Here is a 17,229-nt window from a genome sequence, read left to right as displayed (position 1 = left end):
TTCCCAGTGACCAGGATGGCCACAGGTGGACAGAGCTGCCAACATTCAGCCTCTGGTCAAAGGTGTAGAACTGCAGTAAGTGGGTCTCCCACTTGTATGCTTTGAGCCCTTCTGGCTGGGGCTCTGAGGGCTTGGGGCAGGGTCCCACACCCTGAAGACCCAAGGGATAAGTTAAACACAACAAAATAACCTTTTTGGTTTTTTTTTTTTAAAAAAAAGCCCTGGACCCTCCACTCAGGGTCTCGGAGCTCTCCAGGCCAAGGAGAGGCTCCACTGAAGTTCACAAGCTACTGGTTGCTGCAGCCCTGGGAGGCCAAGGAGCCACCTGACTGCTTCTTCCTCCGCTTGTTGAGGAGCCGGTTATTAGAGGTCTTCAGGTCCTTGATCTTCACCTGGTCATAGTCTACCCGCATGGTTGCCAAGGCACTGGTCATCTCCTCCTGGGGACGAAGCCAGAGGGGGCATAGGTCATCATACTCAAACCTGGGAGCCCTTCAGTGACGACAGTGTCCATGGGCATGGGGACCCATGACTTTGTGACACCTAACCCTCATAACCCTGAACTTCTCTGACAAGGCACAGAAAGGACAAAATGACTGCCTGAGATCTGGGTAAGTAGGACAGGGGCCTGGACTAATGTTGCCTGCTCAGACCCATCAGGCCTATAGGGAATACCATCCTGCAATGCTCAGACCCAGTCTTTCAGGACCACCTAGCTGATCACGCTCCCAAATGCTGGCTTTGAGAGAGATTTATGGCCAAAGCTTGGGGTTAATGTTTCCTCACTGAGCCTCCGGCCCACAACTCCCTTTCACTGAGGATGCAAATTAGGAGCTGAGCTCCCACAGGGCCAGGAGACATCAGTGCTCCAAGTGCCACAGTGAGATATTGGTGCCATGAGGGCATCCAAAGGCTCTGAGGCATGTGTGGAGGATCAAAGGAAGGCCTCCGCTCCAGAAACCCATCACTCTATCAGCCCTTAATCTCAAACCTGGGATCTACAGGAAGACTGAGGTCTAGTGCACCCACCTTGACATCATCCCAGTGTTCTTTGTCCTCCTGCAGCACTCGGGCCGTGTGGAGTGGGGTCTGTGGCACCACCATGGATTGCTGGAAGGAGTTCCAAGTCCACGTATTAGAACCTGCAGACATCTGGAACAACTTGCACCCCTCCCCCACCACAACCCCTTTCTTTTAGTCTTAGATGGGGAAAAGAGTGAAAGAGTCAGACAGGAGAAGTGGCAAAGTCAGGTTGTAGGCAGGGCATGCCCTCATATCTGTAGCTCCTAGCAGCTCCTCCAGAACCTGCTCAGGCCAGTGATCTGAGGCCCCAACAGCAGCATCAGATACTCACGTTGATCCAGGGATGGTTCATGAACTGTATGATGTTTAGTCTCTCGGTGGGATCTGTCTTTAGCAAGAGGCGGATCAGCTGCTTGGCTAGGAAAGAAAGGAGAAAAAGAGGTTGCAGAGTTTCTCAGAGCAGTTCCCCCTCATTTCTCTGTGAACCAGAGGCCCTGTGGGTGTGGTAACTGCTTGAGCACCCTACCCCACAGAGACTAATAACCGTTTGGGTCAAACCACTGTGTTTACAGTAATTCATGAAGAAACACAGAACAGATTAAGGTTCAGGAAGGTTAAGTAAGGGCCAAGCAGAAAGCTCAGTGGGCTGGAGCACAAATGTAGCATGCAGAAGGTCCAAGTTCAATCCCCAGCACTGCGTGGTCTCCCAAGCACTGCTGGAGTTACCACAAGCACTGAGCCATGAATAGACCTTGAGAACTGCTGGGTGTGGCCCCAAAACAAAATGGAAAATTAAAACAAAGAAAGTTCAGTGACTTGTCTCTGGTATCACAGCTGAGATGTGAGGGAGCCAGAATTTGAACCCAGGTAGGTTTGACACCACTGGTGTGCCCAAAATGAGGCTGAAGGGGCCCTGTCTTGAAAGCGTGGGTTCACTCACCATCCTCAGAGACCTCCGACCATTCAGGATGTGGAAAGCCATATTGGCCCAGACGGATCCTCTTCTTCATCCCTGGGGATATGGCTTGGCCCGTGTTGGAGTAGAAGGGTGGGAAGCCACACAGGCTGGGGGAGGATGGAGGTCATTGGGCACAGGGTTGGGGGCAGTGCCAACGTGGGTGCCTTCTCTTCCCCAAGTCCCTGACTCCATGGCAATGACAGTATCTTCTGGATTCTGAGACATGTCCAGGACAGCTTGGGCAGAGGACAGCCTTCCTGAGTGGGGGCCACTCAAGTCCCACCCCAATATGTGTAGGGTACTGAGGACACAAACAGGAAGGAGAATTTGAGCTGGAGGTGGGGGTACTCACAGTATGTACATGATGACGCCCAGGGACCACATGTCGCATGACTTGTCATACTTCTCTGGACCCAGCACCTCGGGGGCTACCAGGGCAGAGGGCACAGAAGGGCTCTCAGCCCCAGGATCTTGGAGCCCTGGTGGGAGTCTGAGCCAGGGCAAGGTGGGGAGCAGGTGCCAAGCGGAGAGGCGGGGGAGGGGCAGTGCAGACTGGTGTCTGGCACCTTCGGGGAAGGCAGCCTGTGTGTGAAGTTGAGGAAGGAAGCCAGCTCCCAAAGGGGGAAAAAATAGCTCTGCTTGAAGGCACAGCTGAGAGGAGGGTGGGTCCCCTGAGTCCTTTGGGCCCTGAGTCGCTCTCAAGGCTGGCCTCAGCCTTTCCCTCTCCTCAGTCGGGAGGGAAGAAAAAGAAGGAGTCAGAGTCTGGCTGATGGGGCTACCCTGCCGCCCTGAATGCACAGCTTGCCCAGCAGGAGGCAGAGGTGGTCTCAGGGGTTCTAGGGCTCATGCAAGCTTGTCCACCATCCCCTAGGGTCTTGACCTCTTCCCATCTAAGGGGTAGTCAAAAAATTTCCCAGATTTCTCTGTCAAATTACTGTAGAAACATCCTGGCAAATAGAATGCCACTCAGTCACCTCTGGGACTCCCCACCTCTTAAGCAGTTTTCTTGAAAGGCCTCTCTCTCCTAAGGGAGACAAAACCTCAGTGAGGTGAGTTATCACCCCCCTTTTAGGTAAGGCACTTTCCGCCAGGATCTCCAGATCTGCGGACTTCCCTTCACAGGGGAACAGGGAACCTTTCCAGAAAGCAGGAGTATGTGCACACCCCAGGTGCTACTCAGACCCTGGCCTAAGGTAGCCTCTCCCCTGCGGCAGGGGGGCTGGTGCCCTGTATCCCCCAAATGTAGGAGGAAAGACCTGCCCACTTTCTGAATATGAATCCAGGAAGATAAGAGTTGGAGGAAAACCAGCACGGCTGGCTCCATCCCGAGCTGACGGCAGCCTTTTATCACATATATATTTAGAGCTGCTGTGATGTCACTCAGCTCGCAGGCCACAGCCAAAATTTTCCTGGATCTATTTTCAAAAGCAGAAGCTCAAGTTTGGGAGAATATTTTTGCAGCCTCCGCCTGCCCCCTCCTCCCCCCACATCACTGCCTGCACACAGACAGAATCCTCCCCTACCCTCCTCACCGGGCTTTAACCCTTTGACTTCTGCAACCCACAGCAGGGCCCGGTGCAACAACCATATCCTCAACAACTCACCCACATAATAAGGAGTGTAGCAGGGCGTCCGCAGAGCATTTTGGGTGGTCTCCTTGGCAAAACCAAAGTCAGTGAGCTTGAGTACTGCATCTCTCTCCTTTGAGGTGTAGAGCAGGTTTTCAGGCTGGACAAGGAAAAGAAAGCATTGTCTGGAGTCAAGCATCATGTAGATCACCCAAAGTGATCTTTAGCCAGATTCCTCTCTCACTTGCCCCAGAACATGGGAATCAGGTCTATCTCATGAACAATGCCTGGGCTGGGTAGGGGTGGGGGCTCAGAGTCCTGGGTACCATCCCTAGCACTGTGTCACATGGTCTCACAGACATTGCCAGAAACACTCCTCTGAGCTGGGAATAGCCACTGGCTACCACCAAGTATGACCCCAGATCAAAAACAAAAGTCAAAAAAAAGACCTGGACCTTGGCTACCAACCACATGGGTCAAATATGGAGAAGATGAAGGTGAAAATGAGGCTTTCAGTCAAGTAGTGATAACCAAGTATAGCTGTGAGTACAGGGCAGGAACCAAATTTGCAATTGCTAGGAAATGCCAAAATGGGGGGTTGGTGGGGAGGTTGGCTGCCCACTAGTCACATGAGTGTCAAATACATAGCCTGCCCACACGAACCAGCAGGATAGATAGGCCCACCTGAGGGTGCTCAAGAAAGTCTCTTCTGAGGCCAAAGAGCTACAGAGGGGCTGTTCTTGCTGGTTATTGAGCAGAAAGAGGATTGGAGAGGGATGGGCAGTGGAGCCCTCATGGACAAGGCAGCTCTGAGGCTAGTTCTTAATGAATGAGCAGGACCTAAGCCCATGGAGAGGAGCAGGAAGGATCCCCAATCAGGAATGGGCAAGAAGATGAGCTGTTAGATGAAGTTTCAATGTGGAGCTAGTGAAAGTTATTTCTCAGATTCTATTTGAGACCATCTGACTTTGGACTGGTATAAAACCAGGAAAGTAGGTTTAGTCTGTACAAGCTTATTTCCCTGCAGAAGACTTCTCTGCCCTTGAGACTAAAGGAAATGACAACCAAAGTAAAACCAGGACTCAGAAGATGTTTCTGGCAGTTACAGCTAAAGATATGACTTGGGAAGTCCTCAGCCAGAGGGAAGAACAATGCAGCAGCTGAACCTTCTGTCTGTTTCAGATGAGAATAAGCAAAGGGGTGAAGGAGAGTTCAGTATCAGGCTCTTCGCCTGGGGCAGTGGACCCAGGTAGTGCAGACTCTTCTCCTATGGTTGCTGGCACATGTGTGTGCACAAGTGAGCATGCAAGTGCATGTGTGAGTGTGTGTGTACACATGTGAGAGTAGGAGTGCATGAGCATGTGTAAGGAAAAGAGCATGGATAAGTGTTTGTGTGTGTGCATGAATAGGTATGAGGTCATCTGTGAGCGTGGGTGGCACAGGCATTAGTACAAGCGCATGCATGAGTGTGCATGAATGTGCACAAAAGTAGATATAAGTGCATGTGTGAGTGTGTGGGTTCACATGTATGGGTATAAGTGCATATAAGGCTGTACTGGATGGCATTTCACTACTGACCCTAAGACCCCATTCTTTCTTGATAAGAAATTTCAATAGTCAAATCTCTAGAATGTCTCTCAAGTCCATTGACTGAAGAAGCAAACATCCCTCACTGGGACTACTCTGCTCCTAACTCCAGTGCCCAGTTTATGGTTCTTCATATGCTGGCATTAGAGGCCCTCTTTTGTTGAAACTATGGCCATTCCCACACTGAAGCCCCAACTATGCCAGGGAGTTCCTGCCTAAGGCCAGGCATATTATTGTTCACAAAAATCCTTGCTGAAACAGTAAACAAATGAATGAACAAATCCCAGCACAGCAGCTGCATAGCCCTGGGCAAGAAAATTAATCTCTCTGAGCCTCACTCTACTTATCTGTAAAATGAGTAAAGCTACCAGTTACAAGGCTGGGTAAGGATTAAACTAGGTACTTGTCAGGGCTTAGTGGCTGGAGGTCAGCACTTGGCTACTCTTCTTGCTATGTGGAGTAATTCAGAAGAAACAGAATTCAGAAGAAACAGGAGACCCTTGAGGCTAGAGTGGAATGAGGATGTTAGGCTCATCAGCGAAGAGGCAGAGAAGAGTCTGTCTAGGATCTAAATGCCCACCAAGGCACTTGGCTGAATCCAGCCCAGGTACTGGAGCCTCACCTTGACATCTCGGTGGGCGATGTTCTGGCTGTGCAGGAACTGGATGGCGGTGCCAATATCTCTCATGATCTCTGCAGCTTCTGCATCGAATGGATGAGGACAGTGATGCCAGTCAAAGGTCAGAGCCTGGGGCCCCCACACTAACTGTCCTCCTTAGGCTATCACAACAGAGGGTAGCACTCCCGTCCCCCAGAGTCCCTGTGCCATCCTCTAACCCTAGGCATTCTAGCCACTGCGGGGGCACCCCCAGCCCACCTGGACTTCCTTCCTCAGACCTAGACTATCTCTCCCCAGATCAACTGCTGGTTGGTGCCAAGAATGCTTGAGACCTCAACTGTCACAGAGCAATGTGGAGGAAGATGCTCTGTCAATGCCTCTCTGGCCTCGAGGACACTGAGACAGAGGACTGGCACCTTGCCTGACATTTCAGAGCAAAACCATCCAGTCCAGCCCATTTTTTGCACTGGCCCAGCTGCATGAACATACCTCTCTCAGTGAATGCCTGGTCCCCACGTTCCTGGATTCTGCTGAACAACTCACCACCTTCCATGCTGTAAGAGAAGGAAGCAGGAATCAAGCTGGAATCGGCGTCATACCCCTGGCCCATAGCAGGGGCCACAGAACATGTTGTTCTTCCCCTGAAAACAATCACTCTCGACCTTCTTGTGCCCTGCAGAGCCTAGTGCCTGGTGGGCTACTGGATTGGATGGGCTTCACTGAGATCTTGGAACTAGGAGAGGGGACTTAGATCCTGCCAGGGAGCCCATGTTATCGCACTGGGATAAGGCTTGGGCAGTTCCACCCCTGTTCAATTTCTCAGTTTTCCCAAACATGGATTAAGATCCCAATTATCATCAGGGCCACAGTGTTCTAAGCACCAGCCACCATATACTCTGGGTGAACCCCTTGGAGTGCTTTCCTGTGTGGCCCTGGACTGGTGCCTTGGCCTCTCTGTGCCTCAGCCTTCCTCTTTGTAAGATGTGGATTATAACACCAATGTCACAGATCTCTGAAGACTGAAAAAAAGAACACACATGGAGTCCCTAAGAAAGGGGCCAGGCCAAAAGGAGAGAGAGAAAAAGGGAATACCCTGCCACAGAGGCAGGGTGGCATGGGGGGATGAGGGGTAGGAGGGATACTGAGACCCCTGGTGGTGGAAAATGGGCACTGGTAGAGAGATGGGTGTTTGATCATTGTATAACTGAAACCCAAACACAAAAATTTGTAAATCTACAACTGTACCTCATGGTGATTCACTAACAAAAAAATTTTTTTAAAAATGTAAATGATGGAGAATGGGCATTGGTGGAGGGATGGGTACTGGATCACTGTATAACTGAAATCCAAGCACAAAAATTTGTAAGTCTACAACTGTTCCTAATGGTATTTCACTAATAAAAATTTAAAAAAAAAAAAGAAAAAGAAAAACAAAGGGGCCAGGCAAGGGGTAGATGCTTTGTGAAGATCTGCCTCTACATTTTACACAAGAATACAGATTCAGAGAGGTTAACAGCTGCCCAGGTCACGTAGCTACTGGGCAACAGAGTCAGAATCTGAACTTCAAATCTGTCTAAAGGGCTGGCGAGCCCAGGAGTAAGGGAGACTTAAAAGGCAGAGAGGGAGGGTTGAAAGCCAAAGCCCACGGGCTGGAAATATGTTGGCTGGGCCATGGGGCTGGTGGGAAAGGCCCCTGGTGAAAGATGCAGTGGTGCTGGCGGGGGGGGGGGGGGGGGGGGGGCGGGAGGGTGTCTATGAATGTCCTGTGTCTCCCAGACCTCCCCACCTCCACATTCAGGGCGTGACGGCCTCCTCTGTCTCCCTCCCTGCTCCTTACAGAAGGTAAAGCACAGCCAGGAAGCCACATCCCAGCACCGGAATGTTGTCACCCTGTGGGAATGCAGCGTAACCCCGAGAGCAGGACCTACAAGGCCCCCACTCTGGCCCTTGGGCTGGCACATCTCTTGGAGCAGCTAGCTGAAGAGCTGAGAGGGCCACTGCTGGCCCTCTTGGAGGGGCCCCTGGACCTCCTGAGCACCCCTTAGGAGTCCTCCCCTCACTCCCGCCCCCCAAAATAAAGAAGAACAGAGAGGGCCTAGAGAAGAAGAGTGCCCAGAAGCCAGAGGCCCAGGAGTCCCAACGAGGGGCCCAGGCGGGTGACCCGACATACCATTCCATGACGATGAGGAGACAGCGCTTGTTGTGATGCATGTTCTCATACACATCAAGGATGCGCACGATGTGGGGGCCATTTGAGGCCTGCCAGTGGTGCTCTACCTCCTGCCGGGCCTTGGGACTGTCATACAGGAGCTGAGGGTGGGTGGGCACAGGCATGTCAGGCTCACTCTGAACTCACTCCTGTGGCCACCCAATGTCCCTGCCCTCACAAGATCACAGAAGAAGCTTAAAGAGGTCTGTGACCTCCCTGAGATGACACAGCTTACAAGAGCTGAGTTTGGCTATCTCTCCAACTGAGGCTCTATAAGCCTCTGCACCTGATAGGGGGATGTGGTAGGCGGGGGTGGGCAGCCTCACACAGTTTGATGACCCGGGGAGGTCTTGGAGGTGGCTGACAGCTGGCTGTTTCCAGAGGCTAGAGAAGCCCCTACTGCCCTTCTTGAGGGGCACAAGAGAATTGGGAATTGACTGGGCTTTGTCATCAAATCCCACATTCAGGCCAGAGACCACACACCCTTTGAACCCCAGTCTTACAGTGGGGTGACACAGTGGTGGCCAGGTTTGCGAATGGCGCATGTAAGGATGGCACAGGATGGCACCTATCACATAAGGAACCCTGGTCCAGTCCCTCTCTGACACAGAGGGGCAGAGACACATGGAAAGGGGTGCTGACATGACAGGAGGCCCCGCAGTTAGTATACAGCAGGGCCAGGACGTTGCTGAGGTAAGGAGAGACTTCCTGTCACCAAAGACCTCCAGGTCACTAGGCCTGGAAAAGATGAAGTCAAGGCTACACGCCAGCAGGTGAAAACTTTACCTCTCCAGGAGCGAGGACAGGAAGGAAACTGTCACTATCAAGCAAACTGCTTCTAATGTGAGCTGTCCGGGCAGGGATACCAGTCAAAGCCCAGCTCCTGGGGGATTCTGCATCCTCTCTGGGGCTGCCATGCAGGGCGGAACCATATGCCACCTCCTTGCTGAAGGGAGGTGACAGTCTCAGGGAGGCACCACTGCCCAGGCATATAGCCCTTAGCATAAGGGGTGTGGACAGAGAGGCAGAGTCTGGGCCCAGGGAGGACCCCAGTTCAGATGATAGCCTGAAGGAGTGAAACCGTTTGGGGACTAAATTCTTCCCATGACTCAGAAAAACCCTCACAACCCCAGAAGTCTGTGGAATGGAGTCATCAGAGCACCCCATCACCACTGCCACACCCACACCCCCACCCCAACACAGGATGCATCACAGCAAAGCAGGCAACAGGTGGGCGGCCTCAGGATGATCCTGGCACAGGTTTACTCCGCCCTGGTCTATGGCTGCCCACCATATGGCCAGTCCCAGGAATGAGCGAGGCCCTGCAGTGTCCTGCCTGGAGGAGGTGGTGTGTAGGTGGAGAAATCAGCACGCAGGAGGAGGTAAGTAATCTGAAAATGGGGGAAAGCAGAAATGAGCCATCTCCCTACCACACACACACACACACACACACACACACAATCACTCACAATCACACACACATATATGCACACACAATCACAGACACACATACATGCACACACAATCACATACATGAGAGAGAGAGAGAGAAGAGAGAGAGAGAGAGAGAGAGAGAGAGAGAGAGAGAGAGAGAGAGAGAGCGCCATTCAGCTGAGGCCCAAACACATTTGTACATTTGTTTCCTCTGGCTGTGGACCAAGATGGCTGATGCCCAACACTGAGGCTCGAGTCAGCCCCATCCTGTCAGCACCTGCTGGACCCCAGGCTGCCCTAGCCTGGTACTCCTCCTCTGTGGATGGGGAATGCCAAGCACAATTTGAGGGTGGCTCTGGGGCCACGTTCTCAAGGCAAAAGTAAACCAGGGCAGGCCAGTGTCTTAGAGCAATGTTATTTCTCAATAGGAGACCCAGGATATTCCAAGAGGAACAGAAGTGAAAGATAGATAAATGGGGGGCCATGAGATTAGGGTGTCCACTAGGAAATCTAGGCCAGGGACAAGGGGTAATGGGACCTTTAAGGGAAAAGTCAGAAGGGGGCCACAGTTGGGAAAAGGCTGAGAAACACAGTCTCAGAGATGGGAGAGGAAGGCATGAATTTCACATCGGCTGCCCCTTGGCTGATCCTCTGCTCTGGAGTTGTTCCACCCTAGCCTGGGAATGTGAGAAGCTGGGTGAGCCCCCAAACTTAGGGACTCCTCTTTGATCATCCAGGCCAAGCTGGGCGTGTGCACAGAGGCTGTTGTGGACATACACCCCAAACCTGAACCTATAGTGCCAGCTTCTGCTGCCTCTGCCTCCCAGGAACCCCTCAGTTCCATGCCCACATGCCCCTGAGTAGTGGCCTCCTGCTCACAACACTGGGGCAGTCTCAATCATTCTCAAGCCTGGCCCCTTGCGTGCTGCAGTGATTCCAGCCCAATCTTCAACCAAGATGCAATATTCTCCCTCGGCCTCCTCAGCCCTCCGCCCACTCCTCCAGCCTACCCCAGCGGCCTCCTGCCTGGCTTTTTCTGGGGGTTTCAGTTACACTTTCCCCTCTGGCTCTTTTGTTCTCCCCTACTTTAAATCACACACACACACACACACACACACACACACACACACACACACACACACACATTCCACTACCGCCCTCCTCCAGATAATGACTACCTCCTCCTTTGGTATTCAGAGCTTTCCTTTCTCTTCCAATTCATTTTCTGTCACATTGGACGACCAAACCTCCTTCTGCTCTGGCCAGATGATACATTCCGGTCCTAAAGAAACCACAGTCTCAAATCCCTATGCTGAGGTCACATGTGCTTTTGCCCTGCCTCCTTCTCCATCAGGTCCAATTTTTTTTTTGGAGGAATATTCTGGGCTCAGTTCAGATGCTTCCTCCTCTGGATAGTCCTCCCAGCATCTTCCCCAGTGGTTTTTGTCTCTGGACCTCCCCTCAGGCTGAAAGCAGCTTAAGGGGTATAGGCTGGGCTGGTCAGTATGGTGGCTGGCTCAAGCAGAAACCAATGAGCTTCTGAGCAAAAGGGATCTGGAGATGTGCGAGGGGCTGGAGGGAGCCCGAAAGAGTGGAAGGGAGAGGAGATGGTGGAGGAGGGGCCACGGGGCCTATGGCTGGGCCTGCGCCCTGGGCTTAGCTGAAGTGGAGGAGCAGGTGGCACCACCCTGAGCTGGAGCCTTGCAGTGCCTCCCACAACACACAGTCCATATTTAGGAACATTTCTCACGCAGATTAAAATAGCCCTTCTCTGAGTGCCAGGACCCCGGGAACAGGCACAGGGGCAGGAAAGGGCTGCCCTCAGGAAACACAAGAGCCCCACCGGTCCCTAGCAGGGAAGATTGGTCCAGTTGCCAAGCAATCTCTGGGTTGTCATTCTCGATCCCTCCTGTTGACCAGAAATGTGTCCCCAAACCTTTTGAGAGCCTCAGTTTCCTCATCTTTCTACCCCATCGCTTCCTCCTCTTTCACCTTCTCTCACAAGTCTTCCAAGCTAGCCTGTCTCAAAAGGCCCTCAAGGGGCCCTCACTCTCCCTCACCCTTGACTTGTCTGTTTATGATCTTGGTATTCACTGAGGGGCACTTTCTATACAGGAAGCTGCACAGGTCTAAGTTTTGACTCAGCTCAAGAGTTTTAACACCCCCACAGTCACCCCCCCAACCAAGACAGAAAACATTTCCAGCTCCCCAGAAAGCTCTCACGTCATCACCCATTTCCCTCCCGTGCAGTGCTTGCTCAAAACCTACAATTAGCTTGTTCCTTTGATAACTCTTCAAGCAAACACACATATATAGATATTGTATTTTCAATGTGCTGGCTTTGTGCTGAGCACTTGATAAATATTAGCAGCAGAGGACGTTCTTATCAGCATTCATATTTTTTAATAGGGGCCACACACAGCACTGGGAAGGAGGTGTGTACCAGGGTCACTCCCAGGGACCCTCAGCTAGCAATGCAGCTTAACAACTTGGTCCTTGAGCCCAGTGCTATAGTCTCAGGGGTGGCAGTGCTAGAGACCACCAGGGCTTCGCCTGATGGTACTAGGGTGCCAAGCGATGCTAGGGATCACACTGAGGACTTTGCACATTCTAAGCATGTGCTCTACCACTCAAGCAACTTCCCTGACCCCTCACAACCACCATTCTTTAACTAAGAAACTGAGGCACAGAGAGAGAAAATGACTGCTCCCAGATCATTCAGCTGTCCCCCTAAGCAGAGTTCCAGGACTAGGGTCCAGGAGTTGGTACACAAGCTCAGATAATATCTGCATCTGTAATGGAAAAGTGTATAAAGGGCAAGGGAGATAAGCCCATCATGAGGCCAGAATAAGATTAAATTGAGGAAGTCCCAGGAAGACTCAACAAATGAAACATGACAACCTGGTCAAACCTGCTCCCCACGGGATCCCTCATCCACCACTCTGGAGAGCCAGACTTTATCTCCTCTTCTAAGGAACTCATCCTGACTGCTGCAGTCCATAGGCCAGAGCTAACATTCTGGCCAGTACATATTTGTATTATCTACCACAAAGACATGTCCCCAAGCAAGGGCCCCTCCTTCCAGCAGGGACTCAGCACAGGCCTGCATAAGGACATAAGGACATGAGTGATCTGGGGGCAGTCACATAATTGACCAGTTTCAATTCCCATCCTTGGTGTGACTTTGAGTTAGACCTTGCTTTTCTGGGGCTCTGCTCTCCCCAAGTTTACCTGCAGGCTGGAATTAGATGGGGTGAGGCGGCATCTGGAGCGGGGTTCCCTAAAAATCACTCTCGTCCACATCACTACTCCATGGAGCTGCTCCCAGATTTCCATGAGCTTCAGTCCCTTGAATCCATCAGGAACCACATGGTACTTTGGTCCCCAGTCACAACAGGGAGGAACAGATATGAGAACTCACAAACTCCCACCCTTGCCTCACTCCCACGCTACATTACAGGAGGGGTGCAGGGATTCACCCAAGCAGGAGGGTCTATTTATGACCTAAGGGACACTCTATGACTCTTGCTGGTGCCGAATCAAGTCTCACACATACAGCATGGGATTCTCCAAAGGGAGTGGGCTCCAGGCTGTACTGAAGTGGGACCTGAACTCGAGCTAGACAAATCACCTTGAAGGCAATTTGATTCCTTGAACACATTACACTGTGTGAGCCTCAGGCTTTGAGGAAGTGGTTTTTGACCTCTCCCTTTTCCCCTCACTCTTCTTTGCCAAATTCTCGTAGCAACCCACAGAATTCAAGGCCAGAAGCAGAGACCCCTGGGAGCCCCACCAATATACCCCAGCAAAGACTGAGGGCCATGACACCAAACAGATGGCATGGCCCTAAGCCTGGTGCCACTCCCACAACACCAGTCGGAAGGAGAGCCCTGGAACCTGCCAGGCCACCCCACAGCCTCTGAGCTGTGTCCCCTCCCTTCCCACCCACCAGAGGGTTTTCACAGAGGTGGAGGAATTCTTGAGTTCAGGAACTAGGAAAACAACAGAAGCACTTGCCTATCTGGAAAACAATTTTCAGTTTACAAAACACTTTCCTTTCCCTTATCTCATGGGAATGCCAAGAGTGCCACCCAGTGAGGCAAACAGGGAGGGGACCTCAGGCCCAATTTACAGATTGAGGACAGACTCCTGGGATGAAGTCATTGCCCTGGGGCCACCAGGATGGACGATGGCAAGGCTGAAACAGGGAGAGCAGGGCTTTTGAAAGAGGATCCAGACAACCCTCCTCCCTAAGGGGAAATGAGAGGAGGGGGTGGCTCCCAGATAGAGAGGCACTGGCCAAAACCACATTTTACACAAGACTCGGGAAACTTGTTCTGAAATAAATGTGAGCATAGAGGCAGAGGTATGTGTGTGTGAGCAGGGGCATGTGTGGGGGTGTGGATGCAGGGGAATATGGGTACATGTATGTGGAGGGGTGTGTGCATGGGTGTGGATGGGTATAGGAAGTATGGGGGTGGTGGGAGTGTGTGCTGAGCCTGGGAGAGGTGAGCAAGCATGTGTCTCCAGCCTTTGCGAGGCAGGCTTCCTCTGAGGGTGTAGGAACCCCCTTTTGTCTGTCCATTCTTTCCTTCTGTATTTTCTAACTTCTCTGGAGTCAGTTACAGAAAACTATGGCAGAAGGAAGGGTACACAAGAAAGACCGAGGAGGTTGGCTGCCACCCCTCTTCCTATGTTTGCATTGCCGAAGGAGTAGAGCAGGTCCATATCCCTCCACTCAGACCTCCTCTCCCGCCGAGACCTAGTCAGAACACGTTGGGCCGACCTCCAAAGGCACACTGCCTGCCTTCTCTGAGCATCAGATAGAGCTCGGCTGCTGCAGCTATTCTGTAAGGACACGGCCCTGGGAACCTGACACCCTTCCCCAGGCACCTCCCAGTCCAGGAAGGCTGACATGCCCACCTACAAGCCCGGCTCATGTTAAAGTGTTCATAGTATCTCCATCTGCCTCAAACACATGCAAAGTCCCAAGGCCAACAGCCTGGTCAGGCAGCCTCCCCCTCATCACTCCCAGCCAATTAGTCTGCAGCCTGGCCTCTTCTGGGACACCCACTCCTTCCGGGGGAAGAGAGCTGACTTATCCTCTCTCTCTCTCCTTTGAGGCAGTAGCAATTTAAGAAATATGAATGCTGAATTTCATAGAGCCCACAGCCTAAGTAATACCAGTCCCAAAGCAAAGGGAACCTCCGGAGGCCAGAGATCTAGTTCATCTAACTATCCTACAGGCAACTCCATACATGCCCTGCTCACTGACCAAAGGATTTCTGGCATCTTTGAATTTTAATGTGTGACAGAAGTCAAATAAAACACACATCAGGGGCTGGAAAGATAGTACAGTGGGTAGGGTGCTTGCCTTGCACTTGTCCAACCTAGGTTCAATCCCTGGCACCCTAGATGGTCCCCCAAGCTCCACCAGAAGTGATCCCTGAGCACTGCTGGATGTGGACCAAAATCCAAACACACACACACACAGACACACACACATACACCAGGGTTTCTTTAGGATGAAGAGAATGGGGGCTAGAGAAATAGTACAGCCTTGTATAGGACCAATCTGATATAATCCTTGGCATCTCATATAGTTCCCTGAGTCTGTCAGGAATGATTCCTTAGTGCAGAGCCAAGAATAACCCCAGAGCATTGCCAGGTATAGCCCAAATACCAAATATTAATTAATTAAAATAGAATGAAGAGAAAGATAAAATGTACCAGAAATGGAGCTTTTAATCCTAAACTTCCTGGGAATCTCCATAAAGAAGAAAATGAGGGGGCTGGGAAGATGGCTCAAAGGACATACTAGGTTTAGATCCCTGCCACCACCTACTCCTCCAAGTCCCATTGGGAAAGACCCCCAAGCACTGCCAGGTGTTGTTTGCCCCCCCCTTCACAAAAAAGAAAGAAAGAAAGAAAGAAAGAAAGAAAGAAAGAAAGAAAGAAAGAAAGAGAGAGAAAGAAAGAAAGAGAGGAAGGAGGAAGGAAGGAAGGAAGGAAGGAAGGAAGGAAGGAAGGAAGGGAGGGAGGAAGGAAATTAGGTCAGCTCTGCTGATTTTATCACACCATGAAGGGACACAGAGACATTCATGGAAAAAACTTCAAGACTAGCTCCATGGCTTGGAAGCTGGCAGCACATGCTGGGGGAAAAGGTAGCTCAGAAAGGGAAGGGAAAACCAAGTAAAGGATGTTTGGAGAATTCACATGGGATGTGTGTTGAAAGTAGACTACAGACCGAACACAATGGCGACTCAATACCTCTATTGCAAAGCACAACACCCTAAAGGAAAGAGCAAAAGGGAATGCCCTGCCACAAAGGTGGGGCGGGGGGGGGGCGGGGGGGGGAAGGGCTTCTGGGATCAGTGGTGGTGGAGAATGGGCACTGGTGGAGGGATGGGTACTCAATCATTGTATAACTGAAACCCAAGCACAACAGTTTGTAAGTCTACAACTGTATCTCATGGTGTTTCACTAATAAAAAATAATAATAAAATAAAAGGGTATGGTATAGATTATACTTTAAAAAAAACTTCAAAATCATATATTTTAAAAGGAGTTTTGTTTCAGACCTTACATGAAGGAAAAGTATAACATTCTGGCAACATCTTCAGCAGTAATTTTGCAAACAATGCCAAGACTCCAATAAGTCTAGATGGATTTGCCATAAGAACTCAGCCCATCCAGAGGCTCTGCAGTGTGGCTCTCCATCCAGCAGTGTGAGACGAAGCATCATCAGGGTTCTGACTTCCTGGGGTTCCCAGTTTGCTCTGTGCCACAGGAGAGAGGCAAGGACTATGATGGCTACACCTTGTGAGAGCAGGGTTCTAACCCCAGCCTTGAGCAGGGCAGGCCAGAATGCTGGCCAGAGACATTTCTGGCCGGATGTTTAAGCTGCAGTGCCTGTGCTCAATGCCAAACACTCAGGCAGCAAAACCAAACAGAATGCTATGTTATAGAAAAACACGGATTCTATAGCTCTTATGTGCTATTTCATTAAAAAAAAAAAGATTTGGCAGGAGGGCACCACACCCAACAGTGTCCAGAGTCCATATATGGAATCTGAGATTGAACCCAAGTTGGTCACATGTAAGGCAAGCACCTTAACCTCAGTACTGTTTCTCTGGCCCCCAACTATTTATGCTTTTGTTTTTGGGCCGCAGGGAATCAAACCCAGGTCAGCTGCATGTAAGGCAAATGCCCAACCCCCTGTATTATAGTTCCTGCCTCCCAACTGCTCCATTTTAAGGAACCTCATCTCTACAGAAGAAGGCTGAAAATGAGAAAAAGAAGTCTGAAGCTACTCCAGTCCCTCTTTGACAAGCATTTTCAACCCAGCCTTACTAAGATCCCTTCAGGCTTCCTGTCCTGTAATACTTGGGACTGTTTTCCCCTAGGGACATTGCTCTATTTTTTTTTGAGATACTACAAGTATAGAAAGAATCATTTGATGACTGGTGTGAAGACCATCCTGCTATGGCCAGGAGTTGCCAAGAGGCAGGTTCACCGGAGGCCTTGGCTGGTTTCTCTGTCCCCTCAGAACAGAGGCCAAAGGCTCAGCCTTGCCTCTGGAAGCAGATGTCAGGGATGGATTGCTGTAGACAAAACTGGAGTTCTGGGCCTGAGAAGCAGGAATCTCCTTCAAGCCTTGATATCTTCCAATAGAGCCAGCCCCTGCCTCACTGCCTTCAGCCCTTAGCTCGCCACAGGAGCACTGGTGCTATTTGGAGAGCTGCCGGAAGTGTCAAATCTTAGTTTTTAGCCACAGTTTCAAATTAGAACCTCAGACATGTGCCATTATTCTCTCACACACTCATTTTCC

General features: G+C 51.0%; 1 protein-coding gene across 1 annotated transcript in view; it reads right to left on the bottom strand.

Annotated features, from left to right (window-relative positions):
• Positions 1 to 204: 204 nt before the first annotated feature.
• The window catches only part of MAPKAPK3 (MAPK activated protein kinase 3), a 29,579-nt gene continuing 12,554 nt past the window's right edge, over positions 205 to 17,229 (bottom strand). Inside the window, exons 3-11 of the mRNA XM_056129351.1 lie at positions 7,926 to 8,065; positions 6,245 to 6,309; positions 5,759 to 5,838; positions 3,586 to 3,709; positions 2,334 to 2,409; positions 1,964 to 2,088; positions 1,355 to 1,440; positions 1,030 to 1,110; positions 205 to 440 (exon numbers count right to left, since the gene is read on the bottom strand). Coding sequence (XP_055985326.1) covers positions 288 to 440; positions 1,030 to 1,110; positions 1,355 to 1,440; positions 1,964 to 2,088; positions 2,334 to 2,409; positions 3,586 to 3,709; positions 5,759 to 5,838; positions 6,245 to 6,309; positions 7,926 to 8,065 — 930 coding nt within the window. The 3' untranslated portion in view covers positions 205 to 287. The remainder of the gene's footprint in view (positions 441 to 1,029; positions 1,111 to 1,354; positions 1,441 to 1,963; positions 2,089 to 2,333; positions 2,410 to 3,585; positions 3,710 to 5,758; positions 5,839 to 6,244; positions 6,310 to 7,925; positions 8,066 to 17,229) is intronic.

The sequence above is a fragment of the Sorex fumeus genome, unplaced genomic scaffold (assembly GCF_029834395.1).
Source record: "Sorex fumeus unplaced genomic scaffold, SorFum_2.1 ptg000072l, whole genome shotgun sequence".
In the NCBI taxonomy this organism is placed as follows: domain Eukaryota; kingdom Metazoa; phylum Chordata; class Mammalia; order Eulipotyphla; family Soricidae; genus Sorex; species Sorex fumeus.
The sequence above is the reverse complement of the archived record's forward strand: the minus strand, read 5'-3'. Positions and strand labels throughout refer to the sequence as shown.